General features: G+C 47.6%; 1 protein-coding gene across 3 annotated transcripts; it reads right to left on the bottom strand.

Annotated features, from left to right (window-relative positions):
• Positions 1-6,802: 6,802 nt before the first annotated feature.
• On the bottom strand, positions 6,803-22,985 carry LOC138760284 (uncharacterized). 3 transcript variants are annotated; one of them, XM_069930651.1, is made up of 5 exons: positions 22,900-22,985; positions 22,093-22,598; positions 21,399-21,571; positions 10,683-11,173; positions 6,803-8,339 (listed from the first exon to the last, which is right to left on the bottom strand). In XM_069930651.1, exons 4-5 carry the CDS (start codon positions 11,165-11,167, stop codon positions 8,192-8,194), a joined length of 633 nt encoding a protein of 210 aa, XP_069786752.1. In that variant the 5' UTR covers positions 11,168-11,173; positions 21,399-21,571; positions 22,093-22,598; positions 22,900-22,985; the 3' UTR covers positions 6,803-8,191. The 3 variants fall into 3 exon arrangements, with proteins under 3 accessions (XP_069786752.1, XP_069786753.1, XP_069786754.1); XM_069930652.1 differs by having other exon boundaries at positions 21,399-22,598; XM_069930653.1 differs by lacking the exons at positions 21,399-21,571; positions 22,093-22,598; positions 22,900-22,985 and adding an exon at positions 15,675-16,184.
• Positions 22,986-23,708: the final 723 nt, after the last annotated feature.

Genomic DNA, 23,708 nt, shown 5'->3' with positions numbered 1-23,708 from the left:
AATGGGGGCTCAATTTTAATATTTATGAAGAATTTGGACAGCTACATGGATGGCTATGGGCTGGGGGAAGGTCAGTGGCACTAAGCTAAAAAAAATGGCTTGGCACAGACTAGAAGGGTAGATTTAGGGAAAAGTAATGAAGGGCCTAAAGTTGAGGTTCTGGATTGGAGAAAAGCAAATTTCAAAGGAATGAGAAGGGATTTGGGGAGTATTGAGTGGGACAGGATATTTTTAGGAAAGGATGTAAATGAAAAATGGAGAATATTCAAAAAAGAAATTTTGAGGGTACAGAGTAGTTATGTCCCAGCGAGGATCAAAGGAAAGGCTGGAAGTCATAGGGAGGCTTGGTTTTCGGGGAATATTGGAAATTTGGTTAGGAGAAAGAGGGAAGTGTACAAGAGGTATGAAGAGCAGGGAGCTAAGAAGTTGAAGGAGGACTACAAGGAGTGTAGAAGGAATCTTAAGAAAGAAATTAGAAAGGCCAAAAAAAGGCACAAAGACGCTTTGGCAGACAGAGTAAAAATAAATCCAAAGGGTTTCTATAAGACCATTAAAAGTAAAAGATTAGTGAGGGATAAAATTGGACCCCTTGTAGATAGCGAGGGTCGGCTGAGTGAGAAGTCTGAGGAAATGGGGGAAATTCTGAATGATTTCTTTGCCTCGGTAATCACTAGGGAAAAAAATATTGAACCAGTTGAAGTAAAGAAAAATAGTGGGGAGGTCATGAATCATATAAGATAACCGAGGAGGTAGTGATGGCTGTGTTGAAAAAGATGAAGGTGGATAAATCTCCCGGACCGGACAAAATATTCCCTAGGACACTCAGAGAGGCTAGTGGACAGTTAGTGGGGCCATTAACAGAGATATTTAACATGTTACTGGCCACGGGGGTGGTACCAAAGGATTGGAGGGTGGCGCATGTGGTTCCGCTGTTTAAGAAGGGGTCCAAATGCAAACCTGGGAATTATAGGCCTGTAAGTCTGACGTCTGTGGTGGGTAAGTTGATGGAAGGTGTTCTGAGGGATGGTATTTACAAATATTTGGAGGTACAGGGATTGATAGGGAGTAATCAGCATGGTTTTGTCAGGGGTAGATCATGCTTGACCCAAACCTGATTGAGTTCTTCGAGGGGGTTACAAAAAAGGTTGATGAAGGGAAAGCTGTGGATGTTGTCTATTTAGACTTTAGTAAAGGTTTTGACAAAGTTCCCCACAGGAGGTTAGGAAAAAAGGTGGAGGCATTAGGTATAAATAAGGAGATAGTGAAATGGATTCAGCAATGGTTGGATGGGAGGTGTTAGAGAGTAGTGGTAGAAAATTGTTTGTCCAATTGGAGGCTGGTGACTAGTGGAGTTCCTCAGGGATCGGTCCTGGGTCCACTATTATTTGTTATATATATTAACGATCTGGATGTAGGGGTAGAGAATTGGATAAGCAAGTTTGCGGATGACACAAAGATTGGTGGTGTTGTGGACAGTGAGGTAGATTACCGTAGATTAAAAGGTGATTTAGGAAGGCTAGAGGTGTGGGCTGAGAAATGGCTGATGGAATTTAATACAGATAAATGTGAGGAGCTACATTTTGGAAAGGCAAATTTAAATAGGTCATATGCATTAAATGGTAGACAATTGAGGAGTGCAGAGCAACAAAGGGATTTAGGAGTTATGGTAAATAGTACCCTCAAGGCTGATACTCAGGTAGATGGTGTGGTGAAGAAGGCATTTGGAATGTTGGCCTTCATAAATCGGAGTATTGAATTCAAGAGTAGGGAGGTTATGATGAAATTGTACAAGGCATTGGTGAGGCCAAATTTGGAGTACTGTGTACAGTTTTGGTCACCAAATTATAGGAAAGATATAAACCAAATAGAGAGAGTGCAGAGAAGGTTCACGAGAATGTTGACAGGATTTCAGGGTCTGAGTTACAGGGAAAGGTTGTGCAGACTGGGGCTTTTTTCTCTGGAGCGTAGAAGATTGAGAGGGGACTTGATCGAGGTGTTTAAGATTTTAAAAGGGACAGACAGAGTAAATGTGGATAGGCTTTTTCATTTAAGAAAGGGGGAGATTCAAACTGGAGGACATGGTTTAAGATTGAAGGGGGAAAATTATAAGGGGAACATGAGGGGAAATTTCTTTACACAGAGGGTGGTGGGGATGTGGAATGAGCTTCTGGCAGACGTGGTCGAGGCGGGATCATTGGTTACATTTAAGGAAAGACTGGATCATTACATGGATAGGAGGGGACTAGAGGGGTATGGACCGGGTGCTGGTCAGTGGGACTAGGAGGGTGGGGATTTGCTACGGCATGGACTAGTAGGGCCGAACTGGCCTGTTCTGTGCTGTAAGTGGTTATATGGTTATATGGTTATATGGTTAAGGGCCGAAGGGGCTTGTTTCTGTGCTGTAATGTTCTATGGTTCTAACATGGCTTTCCTTTAACCACCATCAACTCATGTCTTCATGCTGGTAACTGTTTTATTATCCGACTCTGCATTGATAATAATCAAAGTACATTAAAATACAAATCAAACTCAGATGAGGGCCCATCCTGCTAGTCCTGGAGCACAGGTCAGGTTACAGTGACTTGTAAAGCTGGTTAGACAGGATTGAAACCAACCTCGGTAACAGAGAGTGATCAACATGAACCTCCAGACTACACTAGGGGAAGCTCAGAGTTACAACGTCCTGCACAAGACGTCAATGCCACATGGACAAAACTTTACAATGGGAGGGCACTTGGATTTCAGCGGACACCACAGCCACATTTCAGTGAGCAATTTTCAGCCAGAGGGGTTGCGATTCTATATTATCCCATGGTGGAAATTCCCAATCCATCCAGAGACAACTAAAATGAAGGAACTAACATTCAAGCAGCATCTGTGGAGGGAGGTGAACGGTCAAGATTCAAGATTCCTTTATTGGAATTTAATAGGACAGAACATGTAATATTGCACAAAACCCTTCTGCCTGCTCCAAGGCAGACTAAGAGCCTCCATTAGTGTCACTCGGCGTCCCCTACAGCATGAGAGAAAGAGAAGCAAAAGGGAGACCCTTCAGAGTCACTAAGTGTCCGTGGATTCACCTCCAGCCCTTCCGCATGTTCTGCAGCTGTTCAATCCGTCAGCCACCCAGGCTCTGGATCCAAACCTCTGGCGTGGTCAGGAAGCCTTCAGTGCCAGAGGCCCTTCAGGAGCTCTTCTTGCCCTCACAGATCCCTGCTCCGAGACTCGGTTCCCGTAAACCGGACTCCAGCAGCCTGTGCAGGACCACCCCACACCCCCACGACCACAGGTTGCCTGCAGCCCGTGTGGGTCCCTCAGCTCTTGAGCCCCTCTCCAGCCCACCGCAGGGTCAATGTTTCAGGCCGAAACCAAATTGAGGTTCTAGATACATGAGCCAAGCCTTTCCCTCCACAGATGCTGCTCAACCACCTCGAACCTCCAGCAACGTGTGCTTTGCTTTAGTCTCCAGCCTGACATCTCCTGCGTCTCCAGCCAATGCAGAGACTGGGATGTCTCCAAGCTCTCAAAAACTCCAAATGAGGGGGAGAGACTGTTTTTATTTACTGAATGGTAGAAGCCAATTCCAGCCATTTAAACCTGTGCTGCCCAACTTACACCCAAAGTGAGTCACAACCCCTATATGTTTGGAACAGTGGAAGAAAACTGGAGCCCCTGGAGAAATTCACACAGAAATGAGGAGAATGTACAAACTCCTTACTTAGAGCACGGAATTGAAACCCCAGTCCCGATCGCTGGCGCAGTAACAGCGTTGCGCTAACCGTGCCACCCAACTTCACCACAGAGGTAGAGCAGGAACCCTATTAACTCAACACTGCTCTGATGAATAATTACGGAAGGTTCATCGCTAATTGTAAATTAAAGACTCCATTTTTGTAGAATCAGAGAACTGTAATTCATGGAAACCAATCATTTGGCCCAACGTTCTAACCCACCAGTCCACACCTGCCTCTACCAACCCGCTTGCACCTTTACATCTGCTTACAATTTCACTGTCCATCACAACACTTCTTAAAGGTTTTTATGCTATTGCCAAAGCCTTCCTCTGTTATTGGCAACTGCTGGCATTAATGGACATTGGATTGGCTCAGTAACAGCCCAGGGTCAGTAAGGGGTTGAAGAAAGTGTTAAGCATTCTGGCCTTCATTGGTCCCATTTGTGGAGCCCCCCCATTTCACTCGGAGTCTCTGTCAATCCACCTGCACTCTGTCCGTGAGTGTGAAAGGAGGTCCCTGAGATGGTCCTTGAAGATGGAAGGACGATGGAGATAGGTTAGTCTCTTTGTGTGGGAGGGAGTTTTGTATGTGTGTGTGTGTGTGTGTGTGTGCGTGTGTGTGTGTGTGTGTGTGTGTGTGTGTGTGTGTGTGTGTGTGTGTGTGTGTGTGAGTGTGTGTGTGTGTGTGTGTGTGTGTGTGTGTGTGTGTGTGCGGTTGAGCATATACGCATGAGTTTGTTTTGTGAATGTGTGTTAATGTGAGTGTAAATGTGTTTTATGTGTGTGTGTTAGAGGGTGTTAGTGTGAGTGTGTGTGTGTTTGTGTGTGTTAGAGGGTGTTAGTGTGATTGTGTGTGTGTTTGTGTGTGTTAGAGGGTGTTAGTGTGATTGTGTGTGTGTTTGTGTGTGTTAGAGAGTGTTAGTGTGATTGTGTGTGTGTTTGTGTGTGTTAGAGGGTGTTAGTGTGAGTGTGTGAGTGTGTTTGTGTGTGATAGAGGGTGTTAGTGTGAGTGTGTGAGTGTGTTTGTGTGTTAGTAGCCCTCAGACAGCTCCAAGAAAAGTGCAGAGAACAAAACAAAGAACTCGACATCACCTTTGTTGACCTCACGAAAGCCTTCGACACCGTGAGCAGGAAAGGGCTTTGGCAAATACTAGAGCGCCTCGGATGCCCCCCAAAGTTCCTCAACATGATTATCCAACTGCACGAAAACCAACAAGGTCAGGTCAGATACAGCAATGAGCTCTCCGAACCCTTCTCCATTAACAATGGCGTGAGCAAGGCTGTGTTCTCGCACCAACCCTCTTTTCAATCTTCTTCAGCATGATGCTGAACCAAGCCATGAAAGACCTCAACAATGAAGACGCTGCTTACATCCGGAACCGCACGGATGGCAGTCTCTTCAATCTGAGGCGGCTGCAAGCTCACACCAAGACACAAGAGAAACTTGTCCGTGAACTACTCTTTGCAGACGATGTCGCTTTAGTTGCCCATTCAGAGCCAGCTCTTCAGCGCTTGACGTCCTGTTTTGCGGAAACTGCCAAAATGTTTGGCCTGGAACTCAACCTGAAGAAAACTGAGGTCCTCCATCAGCCAGCTCCCCACCATGACTACCAGCCCTTCCACATCTCCATCGGGCACACAAAACTCAAAACGGTCAACCAGTTTACCTATCTCGGCTGCACCATTTCATCGGATGCAAGGATCGACAACGAGATAGACAACAGACTCGCCAAGGCAAATAGCGCCTTTGGAAGACTACACAAAAGAGTCTGGAAAAACAACCAACTGAAAAACCTCACAAAGATAAGCGTATACAGAGCCGTTGTCATACCCACACTCCTGTTCGGCTCCGAATCATGGGTCCTCTACCGGCATCACCTACGGCTCCTAGAACGCTTCCACCAGCGTTGTCTCCGCTCCATCCTCAACATCCATTGGAGCGCTTTCATCCCTAACGTCGAAGTACTCGAGATGGCAGAGGTCAACAGCATCGAGTCCACGCTGCTGAAGATCCAGCTGCGCTGGGTGGGTCACGTCTCCAGAATGGAGGACCATCGCCTTCGCAAAATCGTGTTAGATGGCGAGCTCACCACTGACCACTGAGACAGAGGTGCACCAAAGAAGAGGTACAAGGACTGCTTAAAAAAATCTCTTGGTGCCTGCCACATTGACCACCGCCAGTGGGCTGATATCGCCTCAAACCGTGCATCTTGGCGCCTCACAGTTCGGCGGGCAGCAACCTCCTTTGAAGAAGACCGCAGAGCCCACCTCACTGACAAAAGGCAAAGGAGGAAAAACCCAACACCCAACCCCAACCCACCAATTTTCCCCTGCAGCCGCTGCAACCGTGTCTGCCTGTCCCGCATCGGACTTGTCAGCCACAAACGAGCCTGCAGCTGAAGTGGACATTTACCCCTCCATAAATCTTCGTCCGCGAAGCCAAGCCAAAGAAAAGAAGTTAGAGGGTGTTAGTGTGAGCATGTGAGTGTGTTTGTGTGTGTATGTGGTGAAATATGCTCCCGTAATGGAGAAGTACATGGCAGGGTGATAGCTGTAATGTGCAAGTGTCGGATGTGATGTGGAGGGTGTGTGTTCTTGTAGTGGATGTTGTGGGGGGGGGTGTGTTCCTGTGATGAGCAGTATTGGGGTGTGTGTTCTTGTAACAAACAGTGTGGGGGTGGATGTGTCCTGTAATGAATGGTGTTGGGTGTGTGTCCTGTAACGGAGAATGTGGGGGGGTATGTGATCATGTAATGGCCGGTATGGGGATGAGTAGGTTCCTGTGGGTGTGGGAAAGGTAATGAAGAACGGATATGGGGAACACTGGGTACAGTGGGCAAGATAAGGGTGGGTCAGGAGTCAACTGGGGTACAGTGAGCAGGTACAGGAGGGGTCAGGCATGTAAAGGGGAAAGGTCAGGGAGAATTGGAGGTGGGACACTGTAATACAGTCATTGTACTGGTTGGCCCACCCCCATTACTGTAACTCCTCCCCCTCCAGGATCCCTAATAAAGGTGGTATCGCCCAATCCCCTCCTCAGAACTGCCTTGGAATCAGGACAACAGCATGTAACATATGCTTGTATATTTATAGAGATTAAAGCCTATTAATCTCGACTTCTGGTCTGCTGGGTCTAATTGATAACGCTACAGAGGTGTTGAATTTTGGAAGGACAAACCAAGAAAGGACGTACACAGTGAGTGGTCGGGTACTGAGGAGTGCGGTAGAACAGAGGGATCTGGGAATACAGGTACAGAATTCCCTGAAAGTGGTGTCACAGGTGGACGGGGTTGTGAAGAGAGCTTTTGGCATCTTGGCCTTCATAAATCAAAGTATTAAGTACAGAAGTTGGGATGTGATGATAAAGTTGTAGAAGACATTGGCGAGGCCAAATATGGAGAATTGTGTGCAGTTTTGGTCACCAAACTACAGGAAAGAGATCAATAAGATAGAAAGAGGGCGGAGAAGATTTACTGGGATGTTGCCTGGACTTCAGGAACTGAGTCACAGGGAAAGGTTAAACAGGTGAGGACTTTATTCCCTGGAGCGTAGAAGAATGAGGGGAGATTTGATTGAGGTTTTAAAATTATGAGGGGGACAGACAGAGTAAATGTAGGTCGGCTTTTCCCACTGAGGGTGGGTGAAATACAAACCAGAGGACATGGGTTAAGGGTTAAAGGGGAAAAGTTTAGGGGGAACCTGAGGGGGAACTTGTGGAAGATGTGAAGAGGGCACAGAAGAGATTTATCAGGATGTTGCCTGGATTAGAAAACAAGTTTATGAGACAAGGTTAGCAGAGCCGGGAGTGGTAGGGGTGTGGACCGAGCTGCCAGCTGAGGTGGTGAATGTGGGTTCAATTTTAACATTTAAGGAGAATTTGGACACGTACATGGATGGGAGGGTATGGAGGGTACAAACTGGGTGCAGGTCAGTGGGACAAGGCAGAAGAATAGTTTGGCACTGATTAAATTGGACAAAGGGCCTGTTTCTTGTGCTGTCGTGCACTATTGTTCTGTGGTACATTTGGATACTCTCACCAGGTACGGGAGAATGTCAGAAACAGGTGGTCTGGGGAACACGGGGGTTTATTGGGCACCTCAGGGGTCAGGGAAACACTGGGGAGGTCAGGGGAATGGGTACTGTGGGCAGGACAGAGGTCAGGGGAATATGTGGGCAGAAACAGGAGGTCCAGGGGACACTGGGTTACAGTGGGGAGATCAGGAATCTCCCACCACAGATTTGAGTAACTGCAGGATAGAAGACCAATGGAGAGAGAGTGAGAGATTAAATCCAGGATTAATTTGAGTTTTTTGCCTGGCTCATCCTTTCAATGTCTATTTAAAACTTCAGGAGGTGTTGGAGTCTACAACATCTCTTTGAAAGAGCCCCTGTCCTTCTCGTGCCGTGCCCCGTAGAGAGGGACAGTATGGACACCCAGCATCGTGGCTGGAGATTCTCTCAGTGCAGCTCTTGGCCGAGGGCAAAGTCCATCTGCCCCGACTTCCCCAGTTCCCTGGCAAGGGACTCCGACATCTGCTCCACTTGGCTGGCGAGGTGATGGATAGTGTGAACCATGGCCTCCATCTTCCCAACCTTCTCCTTGAATCTAGGAAGAGATTGTCACAAAGGTTATGAGCGGCTCCAGGCCTGAGGCAGAAATAAAAAGTAACAATGTTAAGCCCTTATGCGACCTGTCTCCAGCAAAGACTTCATTCTGTATCCAGTCCAATTTATAAAGATATTCCATGAAAGTGTACTGGCTAACCTCTTCTTAGTGTCTCTTAACGATGCCCTGGGAGGAGTATAGAAGGACCTTCACTCTGGATCTGACCCCAGAGTGTGTGATGGAACGGTATAGAGGGACCTTCACTCTGGGTCTGACCCCGGGAGTGTGTGATGGAACGGTATAGAGGGACCTTCATTCTGGGTCTGACTTTGGAAGTCTGCAGTGGGACAGTGTGGAGGGAGCTTCACTCTGTGCCTGACTGTGGGAGTGTGTGATGGGACAGTGTGGAGGGAGCTTCACTCTGTGCCTGACTGCGGGAGTGTGTGATCAGACGGAGTGGAGGGAGTTTCACTCTGTGACTGACTGTGGGAGTGTGTGATGGGACAGTGTGGAGGGAGCTTCACTTAGTGTCTGACCCCAGGAGTGTGTGATGGGATGGTGTGGAGGGAGCTTCACTCTGTGTCTGACCCTGGGAGTGTGTGATGGGACAGTGTGGAGGGAGCTTCACTTAGTGTCTGACCCCAGGAGTGTGTGATGGGATGGTGTGGAGGGAGCTTCACTCTGTGTCTGACCCTGGGAGTGTGTGATGGGACAGTGTGGAGGGAGCTTCACTTAGTGTCTGACCCCAGGAGTGTGTGATGGGATGGTGTGGAGGGAGCTTCACTCTGTGTCTGACCCTGGGAGTGTGTGATGGGACAGTGTGGAGGGAGCTTCACTCTGTGTCTGACCTTGGGAGTGTGTGATGGGACGGTGCGGAGGGAGTTTCATTCCAAATCTAAACTGTTCTTCCAGCCTCATTTCTTAGCTACCATCTCTGTCTTGTTTCCTGGAACATAGAAGAGTACACCACAGTACAGGCCCATGTTGACCCCTATATTCTTTAAAAAAAAGTTCTATCCCCTCCCTACTCCATAACTCTCTATTTTGCTTCCCTCCATGTGCCTGTCTAAGAGTCTCTTAAATGCCCTTAATGTTTCAGCCCTGGAAAGGCATTCCAGGCCCCCACAACTCACAGTATAAAAAACTTACCCTTGATGTCTCCCCTAAACTTCCCTCCCTTCACTTTGTACACATGTCCCCTGGTGTTTGCTGACCTGCCCTGGGAAACAGGCGCTGCCTATTCACCCTATCAATGCCTCTCATAATCTTGTAGACCTCTATTAAGTCTCCTCTCATCCTTCTATACTCCAGAGAAAAAAGTCCCAGCTCTGCTAACCTTGTCTCATAGACTTGTTTTCTAATCCAGGCAACATCCTGGTAAATCTCCTCTGTCCCCTCTCCACATCTTTCCTATATCAAGGTGACAGAACAGAATACAGAGATTTGTAAAGTTGCAACATGACCTCTCCACTCCTGAACTCAATCCCCCTATGAATGAAACCGCATTCTATAGGCCTCTTAACTATCCTATCAACCTGTGCGGCCTCCACATTCTTAAGTAACCAACCATGAACCTGGTCTCAGCCTTCTGGTTTGTCCGTCCAAAATGCATCACCTCACATTTATCTGGATTGAACTCCATCTGCCACATTTCTGCCCAACTCTGCATACTGTCTCTATCCTCTTGTAACCTTCAACAACTTTCAGCTCCATCCACAACTCCTCCAACCTTCATGTCATCCACAAACGTACTGACCCATCTATCCGCCTCTTCATTCAGGTCATTTATAAGCACGGTGTCCCAGAACAGATCCCTGCAGCCCCTCCACTAGTCACCAACCTTCAGGCAGAAAACTTTCCTTCCATGACTACTCTCTGCTTTCTACAGATAAACCAATTTTTTATCCACACGGCCAAGGTTCCACTGATCCTGAGCCTCATGACTTTCTGGATGAGTCCCTCGTGGGGACCTTGTCAAATGCTGTGCTGAAATCCATTTGACCACATCTACCACCGGACCCTCAACAATTTCTTTTGTTACCTCCTCAAAAAACTCAATTAGACTTGTGAGGCACGACCTTCACTTCACAAACCCCTGCTGACTAACCTTGAGTAGACTGAACTTCTCCAAATGCTCCTAGATCCTGTCCTTAAGAATCCTCTCTATTAGTTTACGTCCTACTGACGTGAGACTCACAGGTATAGAATTCCCAGGATTCTTCCTGTTAAGTTTTTTAAACAAGGGGATTGCATTGGCCATTCTCCAATGCTCCGGCACCTCTCATGCGGCCAAAGAAGATTCAAAGATCATAGCTACTGCAACTGTGGGGCTCAGGTACTTACTTGGTGAGCAGGCAGTCTGCTGAGTGCTGTGCCTCAAGGTTGCCCCTGATGTCTGCCATCACGTTGTTGGATGCCTCGTTCTGCTGCGTGATGTCCAGCAGGCATTTTGTAATCAGTGACTGGTAACTGCCTTTCCCGATGTCTTGCCTCACTGCCATCGTGAGACTTTCCAGGACTGAGCTGGTGCCATCTATCAGTCCCTTGATTGGGCGCAGGTCCTCCGGGGTGAGCTGGCTTGTCTGGTGCCCGCTGGCCATGTCCACTTCACTGGTCAGCAGGGTGATGGAGCAGACATTGGATAATTCCTCTTGGTTCTGCACGATGGATCCAACAACGTCGTCAGCCACAAGGGAGTAGTTGAATGGGAGGGGGAAGAGTGAGTCCCTGGGGTCCAGCTCTGCTCCATAATCTTCTCCACTCTGTCCCCTACAGGCATGGAGAAGGAGGGCTCCCAGAATGCACTGCACCATCCAGGCGCGCCTCATACTGAGCTGTGGAAGAGAAGATCATCATGCCTGACCCAATTCCTCATGATGGGATCCGACCCTTCTCACCAACTGTATAAGCATAATGCCATACGATAACGGTGCAGATATAGGCCATTCGGCCCATTGAGTCTAACCCACCATTCAATCATGAGCTGATCCATTTCCCCACTCAGCCTCACTGCCCGGCCTTCTCTCCATAACCTTTGATGCCCTGACTAATCAAGAACCTGTCAATCTCTGCCTTAAATACTCCCGATGATCCGTCCTCCACAACCGCCCGTGGCTACAAATTCTATGGATTCACCTCCCTCTGGCAGAAGAAATTCCTCCGCATCTCTGTTCACAATCCTGAAGTTGTGCCCTCTTGTCCTAGACTCTCCCACTGGGGAAACAACCTTTCTACATCAACTCTATCCATGCCTTTCAACATTCAAAATGTTTCAATGAGATTCCACCCCCCATTCTCCTAAATTCCAACAAGTGCAAGTCTAGAGCATCAAACGCTCCTCCTGTGATAACCCTTTCATTCCCGGAATCATCCTCCTCTGAACCCCTCCAATGTCAGCAAATCCTTTCTTAAATGAGGAGCCCAAAAGTGGTCAGTGGGTCGTAAATGATGACATTCCATCAGAAGCATCAGTAAACTTTAATTACCCGTATATAAGGACAGGAAGGGTTCAGAAAGATACAGAAAGGTCAGACTCAGGGTCAGAGGAGACAGTGAGTCAGCGCCTGGTGTCGGGTGAGAGGACGAGGAGCCAAGAGACAGCATCAGAGGGTGAGTAGAATAAATAGCTGGACTTACTAATTTGGCTGGTCCAATCTATATGTAAATTCGAGCTGGGAGTCGACGGAGGAGAAGCTCGGAGAGAGTGACGTGGAGGTAAGCAGTTAAATACAAGGGCTTATTGGGGCTTGGGCCTACTCAAATCAGGCTGGGAGTCTGAGGAGACAACAGCTGGAGTTTGAGCGGTGAGTCAGAGGAGCAGGAGCTTGGAGAGAGTGACTGGGTTAATTGGTCAAGCGGCCAGTAAAAGGAGTAAAAGGGGAGGGGGCGGCCAGCGAGGAGCGGCGCACTGAGTGAGTGGGGCACTGAAGGAGTGGGACTTCCAGCCTTTGGCTCAACAGGCTTAGGCAAAAGCAGGCGAGGAGAAGGGTAAGTGGCATTATTTTAGCTCAGTCATGCCTATGGGGTTAGTGCTTTGTACTGGATGTCAGATGTGGGAACCACGGGTGAGTCCCACCCTCCCAAATAGCCACATCTGCGTCAGGTGCACCGAGATGCAGTTCCTTAAGGACCGAGTTGGGGAACTGGAGCTGCAACCTGAGGACCTACGGCTGGTAAGGGAGAGTGAGGAGTTGATAGATTCAACTTTCAGGGACATGGTTACCCCAAGACCAGATGTGTCAGGTAAGTGGGTAACTGTCAGGGGAGGGAAGAAAAATACCAGGAAAATGGAGAGCACACCTGTGAATATCAGTAACAGGTATATTTTGTTGGATGCTGTTGAGGGAGATGACCTGACAGAAGCTGGCCGCAGTGACCAGGTCGCTGGCACTGAGCCTGGCATGGTGGACCAAAAGGTAAAGAGGAATGCAGTGGTCATTGGGGACTCCATTGTCAGAAATACAGACAGGAGATTCTGTGAGCCAGATAGGTATGCCCGCATGGTGTGCTGCCTCCCTGGTGCAAGGGTGCAGGATATCTCAAATCGGGTCCAGGGTATTCTAAAAGGGGAAGGCGAACAGCCTGATGTCTTGGTACATGTGGGTACCAATGACATAGATAAAAAGGAGGAGGAGGTACTGAAAAAGGATTACAGAGAGCTAGGACAGAAACTAAGAAATAGGACAGCCAGGGTGGTGATCTCTGGATTGCTACCTGTGCCAAGTGCAACTGAGGACAAAAATGGACGTTAAGTCAAATGAATGTGTGGCTGAGGGGCTGGTGTAAAGGACAGGGTTTTGGCTTCTTGGATCATTGGGATCTCTTTTGGGGAAGGCATGACCTCTACAAGAAGGATGGGTTACACCTAAACCCAAAAGGGATCAATGTATTGGCAGCTAGATTTGGTACAGCCATCGGGTGCGGTTTAAACTAATTTGGCAGGGGGGTGGGAATCTGTATGATAGGCCAAGGACAGAAAAGATAAAACAGGAAAAGTTAGGTTAGGCAGCGAAAGTAAAAAATCAGAAAGAGCAAGGAGGGTGAAAAAAGCAAATATGAAGGCTTTATATCTTAATGCAAGAAGCATTCGGAACAAGGTAGATGAATTGGCTGTGGAAATTGAGACAAACAAATACGATTTGATTGGGATTACAGAAACATGGCTGCAGGGTGGGCAAGCCTGGGAACTTAACATCCCGGGGTATACAATATTTAGGAGGGATCGGCAAGAAAGAAAAGGGGGTCTTGATGGTGAGAGAAGGGACCGACACGATTGACAGAAAGGATATCAACTCGGAAGAAGCGGAATCTATATGGGTAGAACTGAGGAATAGCAAGGGGCGGAAAACGTTAGTGGGGGTGGTATATAGGCCCCCAAATTGTAGTGTAGAGGTGAGGGAAGGCCTAAAAAAAGAAATTAGAGAAGCGTGCAATAAGGGAACAGCTGACATCATGGGAGACTTTAATTTGCTTATAGATTGGACTAGTCAAATTAGTAAAAATACAGAGGAGGAGGAATTCCTTGAATGTTTACGGGACGGTTATCTAGACCAATATGTCGAGGAACCAACTCGGGAGCAGGCCATTTTAGATTGGGTATTATGCAATGATAAGGGGCTAATCAACAATCTTGTTGTGCGAGGCCCTTTGGGTAGAAGCGATCACAATATGATCGAATTCTCACTCGACATGGAGAGTGAAGAAATTAAAACCGAGACTAAGGTCCTGAATTTAAATAAAGGGAATTATGATGGTATGAGACGGGAGTTGAGTAAGATTGATTGGGTGGTGTTTCTGGGGGAGTTGACGGTGGATAGACAATGGAAAGCATTCACAGATCTAATGGAGAAATTGCAAAAATCGTTTATACCGGTTTGGCATAAAAATAAACCAAAAAAGGTGACTCAACCGTGGATAACAAGGGAAATTAGAGACAGCATTGGGTCCAAAGAGAGAGCATATCAACTGGCCAAAAAAAGTTCCGCAACCGAAGACTGGGAGCAGTTCAAGATGCACCAAAGGAGGGCAAAGGGATTCATCAAGAGAGCAAAAATAAATGACGAAAGTAAGCTTGCGGCAAATATAAAAACCGACTACAAAAGCTTTTATAAATATGTCAAGAGGAAAAGATTGGTGAAATCCAGAGTAGGTGCCTTGCAGTCGGAATCAGGGGAATATATAATGGGGAATAAGGAAATGGCAGAGCAATTAAATTCTTACTTTAGTTCTGTTTTACAAGAGAGGATACAAATAACCTCCCGAGGATGTTGGGAAACATAGAGACTAATGCAAGGGAGGAACTGAAAGAAATCAGTATCTCTAAGGACATGGTCTTGGGGAAATTGATGGGATTGAAGGCCGATAAATCCCAAGGGCCTGATAATCTACATCCTAGGGTACTCAAGGAAGTGGCCATTCAGATAGCAGATGCTTTAAGAATTATTTTCCAGAACTCGATAGACTCAGGATCAGTACCCATGGATTGGAGGGTAGCTAATGTTACCCCACTATTTAAAAAGGGGGGTAGAGAAAAAGTGGGGAATTATCGGCCGGTGAGCCTTACATCAGTAGTGGGCAAAATGATGGTATCCATTTTTAAGGATGTAATAGCGGAGCATATGACTAGCAGAGAAGGGATTGGACAGAGTCAACATGGATTTACAAAAGGTAAATCGTGCTTGACAAATCTATTGGAATTCTTTGAGATGGTGACGGGTTAAATAGATGGGGGAGAGCCAGTGGATGTGGTGTACCTGGACTTCCAAAAGTCCTTCGATAAGGTCCCGCATAAACGACTAGCTTCCAAAATCAAGGCTCATGGGATTGGGGGCAAAGTAGTGATGTGGATTGAGAACTGGCTGGCAGGTAGAAGACAGAGAGTTGGGATAAATGGCTCGTTTTCTGAGTGCAGGCGGTGACCAGTGGGGTACCACAGGGATCTATACTGGGACCCCAGCTGGTCACAATTTACATTAATGATCTGGATGAGGGGATTGGATGTAATATCTCCAAATTTGCAGATGACACTAAGCTAGGAGGGGTTGTGTGCACGGAAGAGGGGGTCAGGAAGCTCCAGTGTGATTTGGATAAATTGAGGGACTGGGCAGATACATGGCAAATGCACTACAATGTGTATTTGAAAGATAAAATATTTTTTTACATTTTATTCATTTATAGCACGGTAGAATTTGATCCCATTATACCCAAATTAACCTACAAACCCCTGTATGTTTTGAAGGGTGGGAGGAAACTGGAAAACCCACGCAGATACGGAGAGGACGTGCAAACTCTTTACCACCAGTGGCAGATTTGAACAAGCCGCTGGTGCCACGTTACCTGCTCTACTACTCGTGTTGAAGTCAGAATGTTTTCCTTCAGGGGAGATCTTGACAGAGTTCCATGAGGAAGTAATTAGGAGGACAGACAAAGGAGAGTCAGAGGATGCTGTTCACTTGGAATTATCAGAAGGTAAATGTCAGACAAACCAAAACTATCCATTTTCGAATATTACTAGAACTGATGCTGAGACTCACAACACAGGGATCGACACGAACACAGGACACAGGGACCGACAAAAACAGAGGACACAGGGACCGACAAGAACACAGGACACAAGGACTGACGCAGACACATGACACAGGGATCGACACTGACACACGACCCAGGGACCGACACGGACACACGACCCAGGGACCGACACGGACACACGACCCAGGGACCAACACAAACACACGACTCAGGGACCGATACTGACACACGACCCAGGGACCGACACTGACAAACGACCCAGGGACCGACAATAACACACGACACAGGGACCGACACTGACACACGACACAGGGACCAACACTGACACACGACACAAAGACCAATACTGACACATGATACAGGGACCGACACGGACACACGACACAGGGACCGACACTGACACACGATACAAGGACCGACAATAACACACGAAAGAGGGACCGACACTGACACACGACACAGGGACCAACACTGACACACGACACAAAGACCAATACTGACACATGATACAGGGACCGACACGGACACACGACACAGGGATCGACACTGACACACGATACAAGGACCGACAATAATACACGACACAGGAACCGACACTGACACATGACACAGGGACCGACACTGACACACGACACAGGGACCGACACTGACACACGATACAAGGACCGACAATAACACACGACACAGGGACCGACACTGACACACGACACAGGGACCAACACTGACACACGACACAAAGACCAATACTGACACATGATACAGGGACCGACACGGACACACGATCCAGGGACCGACACTGACACACGACCCCGGTACCTACACAAACACACGACCCAGGGACCGATACTGACACACGACCCAGGGACCGACACTGACAGACGACACAGGGATCGACACGGACACACGACACAGGGACCAACACTGACACACGACACAGGGACCGACACGGACACACGACACAGGGACCGACACTGACACACGACCCAGGTACCTACACAAACACACGACCCAGGGACCGATACTGACACACGACCCAGGGACCGACACTGACACACGACCCAGGGACCGACACTGACAGACGACACAGGGACCGACACGGACACACGACACAGGCACCGACACTGACACACGATACAAGGACCAACACGGACACATGACCCAGGGACCGACACTGACACACGACCCAGGTACCTACACAAACACATGACCCAGGGACCAATAACATATAACATAACATAACATAACAATTACAGCACGGAAACAGGCCATTAGGCCCTTCTAGTCCACACCGAACCAAACACCCCTCTCTAGTCCCACCTCCCTGCACAATGCCCATAACCCTCCACCTTCTTCTCATCCATATACCTGTCCAACCTTTTCTTAAATAATACAATTGACTCCGCCGCCACTATTTCTCCCGGAAGCTCATTCCACACGGCTACCACTCTCTGAGTAAAGAAGTTCCCCCTCATGTTACCTCTAAACCTCTGCCCCTTAATTCTTAACTCATGTCCTCTTGTTTTAATCTTTCCTCCTCTTAACGGAAATAGTCTATCCACATTCACTCTGTCTATCCTTTTCATAATCTTAAATACTTCTATCAATTCCCCTCTCAACCTTCTACGCTCCAAAGAATAAAGACCTAATCTGTCCAATCTCTCCCCATACTCCAGATGCTTAAACCCAGGCAACATTCTGGTCAACCTTCTCTGCACTCTCTCCACTCTGTTTATATCCTTCCTATAATTAGGCGACCAGAACTGCACACAGAACTCCAAATGAGGCCGCACCAACGTCTTATACAGTCTCAACATCACCTCCCAACTCCTATATTCCATGCAATGATTGATAAAGGCCAGCATACTAAAAGCCTTCTTCACCACCCTATTCACGTGAGTTTCTACCTTCAGGGAACGATGTACCGTTACTCCTAAATCTTTCTGCTCTTCTGTATTCCTCAATGCTCTCCCATTTACCACGTATGTCCTGTTCTGATTCTTCTTACCAAAATGAAGCACCTCACACTTATCAGCATTAAATTCCATCTGCCATTTTTCAGCCCACTTTTCTACACAGCCCAAATCCCTCTGCAATCCTTGAAAACCTTCTTCATTATCCACTATTCCACCTATCTTAGTATCGTCTGCATATTTACTAATCCAATTCACCACCCCATCATCTAGATCATTAATGTATATAACGAACAACAATGGGCTCAATACAGATCCTTGAGGCACACCACTGGTCACCGGCCTCCAACCTGACAGACAATTATCCACTACCACTCTCTGGCCTCTCCCTTTCAGCCAATGTTCAATCCATTGGACTATCTCAAAATTTATACCTAAAGACTGCACCTTCCTAACTAACCTTCCATGTGGTACCTTATCGAAGGCCTTACTGAAGTCCATATAGACAACATCCACTGCGCTACCCTCATCCACATTCCTAGTCACCTCTTCAAAAAATTCAATCAGATTGGTCAAACATGACCTTCCTCCCACAAATCCATGTTGAGTGCTCCTGATCAGATCCTGTCTATCCAGATGTTTATAAGTACTATCTCTAAGAATTTTCTCCATTAATTTACCTACCACAGACGTCAAACTTACAGGCCGATAGTTGCCAGGCTTCCTCCTTGAACCCTTTTTAAATAACGGAACCACATGCGCAATGCGCCAATCCTCCGGCACTATCCCCATATCTAATGACATTTGGAAAATTACCGCCAGAGCCTCTGCTATTTCCTCCTTCACTTCTCTCAATGTCCTGGGGAAGATCCCGTCTGGTCCCGGAGACTTATCCACCTTTATATTCTTCAAAAGCCTTAAAACTACACCTTTTGTAATCTCTATATTCCCCATATTTACCCAATTTGCTTTTTTTATCCCACATCTCCCAATATCCTTCTCCTTAGTGAATACCGAAGAAAAGAAACTGTTCAATATCTCCCCCATTTCTCTAGGCTCCACACACAGTTTTCCACTCTGATTTTCTAAGGGACCAATTTTGTCTCTAGCTTTCCTCTTACCATTAACATATTTGTAGAACTCTTTTGGATTAGTTTTCACCCTGCTTGCCATAGTTTTCTCGTACCTTCTTTTAGCTTTCCTAATTCCTCTCTTAAGATTCCTCTTGCATTCGATGTATCTTTCAAACATCTCCTTAACTCCATGCTTCTTGTATCTAATGTACGCCTCCCTTTTTCTTCGAACCAAGTTTCCAATATTCCTTGAAAACCACGGCTCTCTCAAACCTTTTGCCCCTCCTTTTAACCTAACAGGAACATAAAGCTTTTGCACTCTCAAAATCTGATCTTTAAAAGACTTCCATCTCTCGACTACATCCTGCCCATAAAACAAATTGTCCCAATGCACACCCTGCAAGTCCTTTCGCATCTCCTCAAATCTAGCTTTTCCCCAATCAAAAACCTCAATCCTTGGCCCTGATTTCTCTCTTTCCATAATGACTTTAAAGCTGATGGCATTATGATCACTGGACCCGAAGTGCTCGCCAACACTAACCTCCATCACTTGACCCATCCCATTTGCCAACAGTCGATCTAACACTGCTCCTTCTCTGGTCGGCACCTCTACATATTGTTGTAAAAAACTATCTTGCACACATTTCACAAACTCTAACCCATCCAGTCCTTTCACAGAATGTGTTTCCCAATCTATATGTGGAAAATTAAAATCTCCCATAATTACAACCCTGTGCTTATCACAAATATCTACTATCTCCCTACAGATTTGCTCCTCTAGGTCTTGGTCTATAATTCACCCCTACAAGTGTAACCTCTCCTTTCCTACTCTTCAGTTCCACCCAAATAGCCTCCGTGGACGAGCCCTCTAATCTATCCTTCCTAGGCACCGCTGTAATATTTTCCCTGACAAGCAATGCAACCCCACCTCCTCTTGCCCCTCCGACTCTATCACACCTAAAGCAACGAAACCCAGGGATATTCAGTTGCCAATCACATCCCTCCTGCAACCATGTCTCACTAATCGCTACCACATCATACTTCCAAGTATCAATCCACACCTTCAGCTCATCCACCTTTTTTACAATACTCCTGGCATTAAAATATATGAATTTCAGAGATTTCCCAATTCTTAATCCCTGTTTTCCCTCATCTTTAATAACAACATTATTTCCTTTTCCTGCCAATTGCCCTTCATCTTCTTCCAGAGCATTTCCCTTCTCTATCACCTGCCCATCCATATTCAAATACTTACTACAAACTTTCTTTGTTTGCATTCTAACCTTCTCCTTACTGCTCTGTACTATTTTGTTCCCTCCCCCCAACCATTCTAGTTTAAAGGATCCTGAGTAGCCCTAGCAAATACCTCTGCCAGGATTCTGGTCCACCTGGGATTTAAGTGTAACCCGTCCTTACTGTACAGGTCACATCTTCCCCAAAAATGGTCCCAGTTATCCAGAAACTTAAAACCCTGCCCCTTACTCCACCCCTTCAGCCACGTGTTAATCCTCCACCTCATTCTATTACTGACACACGACCCAGTGACCGACACTGAATCACGACCCAGGGACCGACACTGACACACGACACAGGGATCGACACGGACACACGACACAGGGACCAACACTGACACACGACACAAAGACCAATACTGACACACGATACAGGGACCGACACGGACACACGACACAGGCACCGACACTGACACACAACACAGGGACCGACACTGAAACATGACCCAGGGGCCAACACTGACATACGACCCAGGGATCGACACTGACACACGACACAGGGACCGACACGGACACACGACACAGGCACCGACACTGACACACGACACAGGGACCGACACTGACACATGACCCAGGGGCCAACACTGACATACGACCCAGGGATCGACACTGACACACGACACAGGGACCGACACTGACACACGACACAGGTACCTACACAAACACACATACCAGGGTCCGACACTGACACACGACCCAGGTACCTACACAAACACACGACCCAGGGACCGATACGGACACACGACCCAGGGACCGACACTGACACACGACCCAGGGACCGACACTGACACACGACACAGGGATCGACACGGACACATGACACAGGGATCAAACTGACACACGACACAAAGACCAATAATGGCATACGATACAGGGACTGACACGGACACACAACACAGGGACCGACACTGATACACGACACAGGGACCGACATGACACACGATACAGGGACCGACACTGACACACGATACAGGGTCCGACACGGACACACGACACAGGCACCGACACGGACACACGACACAGAGACCGACACTGACACATGACACAGGGACCAACACTGACACACGACACAGGGACCAACACTGACACACGACACAGGGACCGACACTGACACACGACACAGGGACCAACACGGACACACGACACAGGGACCGACACGGACACATGACACAGGGACCGACACTGACACACGACACAAGGACCTACTCTGATATACGACACTCACACACATTACCTTGCACTGCATCCAACACTCACCTTGGTGTTCACAGTTACCTGCCCTACTCAGCCTTCTTTTCTCCGGCGTTCGTAAAACTCAACCTTGTGTCTCTCTGTCTCACGATTCCAGCCGACAGTGTTGAGTTCTGTGACAATCTGGACTCCCATTCCTGGTTGATTTATTTTCCATTGGATGGATGGATATTTCACATCTGTAACATGTTAACTGTTCTCAGTTCTGACCTCTAGTTCAGACATAGTGGAAATACATCGTGGTTTCCCAGACGTTTCTTAAAGGGACACTGGCATCTGCATCGATTACTTTTATGAAGCAAGGTTTAGCAGAGCTTGGTCTTTTTTCTTTGGAGATTTGATAGAGGTCGACAAAATTCTGAGAGGCATAGATATCGTAGACGGCCAGCGCCTGTTTCCCAGGGCAGGGTCAGCAGACACCAGAGGACGCGCGTACAAAGTGAAGGGAGAGAAGTTTAGGGGAGACATCAGAGGTAAATTTTTTATAGGGGCATTTAAGAGACAGTTGGGTTGGCAAATGGATGGAAGAAAAATAGAGGGTTACAGGGTAGGGTCGGTATAGTAGTTTTTTTAAGGAATATATGGGCCGGCACAATATCGAGGGCTGAAGGGCCTGTCCTGGGCTGTAATGTCCTCTATTCTATGTGTTTGTCAATACATATTTCACCACAGAAGGTTGGTTTTTCATGCTAAGTCTGACCTGGCTGTTGGTCACCGTGACATCTCTCTGCTGACATCTCTCCCTTCATCCATAGTCCCATGATCCCACACACAGCCATCACCGAGCTTCGTTCACCTCTACCTGTCACGCTTACTGTCCGGGCCTCAGCCCGAGCGAGGTTTTTCTTTTGTTCCACTCTACACCCTCTCTGGCTCCATTTGCCACAGGCAAAAATCCACAGTGGGGTTGAAACGTTTGGCCTCTGGGACTGGTCCCTGCTGTTGTAGCGGCCAGAGCGAAGGTTCTCAACAAAAGGACAAGAAAAGAACCCCAGAGGATTGTTAACTCGGCCTTGGACATCACGGTTTCTCTCCACCGAGGACGTCTACATGAGGCAGCGTCTTGAGAAAGCAGCCTCTATCCTCAAGGGCCCGCACCACCCAGGCCTCTGCTACCATCGGGAAGGAGGTGCAGGAGTCTGAAGACGAGCGCTCAGCGGCACAAGAACAGCTTCTTCCCGCTGCCATCGGATTCCTGAAGGATCACTGAAACACAGAAGACAAGGCCTTAATTTGACTTTTCGTGCACTATGTTTATTTATTGCTGTGAGGTGGTTTATAGGAATGTTTGCCCTGAGACACTGCCGCAAAATAACGAATTTCGTGACAATAAATTCTGATTCTGATGTCCCAGTCTGTGTCCAGTAAAGGAGACTAACACAATCCCACAACACAGCAAACCCACCCCAGTGACCTGCTCATTGTGACCCCCAGTCCCACAAAACAGCAGGCACGTCTCAACAGACAATCCGGGTTCATTCAAGGTCCACACTGACAGCAGCATTACCTTAGGCTCCAGATCCCGGTGGTGCAGGGAACGCCGGCCCTGTCATACACCAGGGACCATTCAGGGTTAACAACCCGTGACTCAAGTGGGGACAACAAGAGCTGGAAATGATCTCAGTTGAGACGTATCCCAGGGTAACCTAACATGAGCTACACCAAACATTCTGTGGCCAAAATGTTGGCATTGTTCTGTGTTTCTACAACGATGATGTCAGCACTGGGCCTCAGGCAAAGTTTGGCTCATTCTCTTTGCTTTTAATCTTCCAGCCTCCTCTTGTTTCCTGTTCTCAACCAGGATAAACAAAAGTGCACAATTAAATCAAGGCAGAGGAAGCCACTGCTGCCCCCAGTCCTGCCCCCTCCATTTTCTGGTGCCATGCACCAGTCCTCCGCTTCCCTGGAGACTACAACCCCTCGTGGCCACTGCCTCCATCTTGGGCGCAGACCCTGCAGTGGCGAGATCTTAAATAAAACCACCGCCTGCTCCATTAACAGTTCATTCAAAGTCTGGTTGGAGCCGACTGCAGTCTGGCTAGGCGGTTGGACGCCGCGGGGGCATTGTGTCTCCGCTCCCTGCTCTCCACGGGTCCATACCAGCAGTAGTGCTACCGTTACAGCGCCGCCATCTTCACTTCCTTAAAGAAAGAGACTGCTTTCTTAACTCACCGCCTCTTGTCAATGTCCTCGACGGAGTGAAGATTGATGTTGCAGGCCGAGTTCATACCTCTCTCAGCTTTTACTCCTGTCCTGAGCGTTGGAACCTCGACACTAGACAGTGATGCAGAACAAGCCAGAATGTTCTGGATACTG

Source organism: Narcine bancroftii, chromosome 4, assembly GCF_036971445.1.
Source record: "Narcine bancroftii isolate sNarBan1 chromosome 4, sNarBan1.hap1, whole genome shotgun sequence".
Classification (NCBI taxonomy): domain Eukaryota; kingdom Metazoa; phylum Chordata; class Chondrichthyes; order Torpediniformes; family Narcinidae; genus Narcine; species Narcine bancroftii.
The sequence above is the reverse complement of the archived record's forward strand: the minus strand, read 5'-3'. Positions and strand labels throughout refer to the sequence as shown.

Excerpts from the sequence above, each read along its gene's own strand:
- LOC138760284 (XM_069930652.1), bottom strand. The coding sequence starts at position 11,167 with ATGAGGCGCGCCTGGATGGTGCAGTGCATTCTGGGAGCCCTCCTTCTC. Across the intron at positions 8,340-10,682 it reads GCAGACTGCCTGCTCACCAA|ATTCAAGGAGAAGGTTGGGA; the intron begins GTAAGTACCTGA and ends ATCTCTTCCTAG.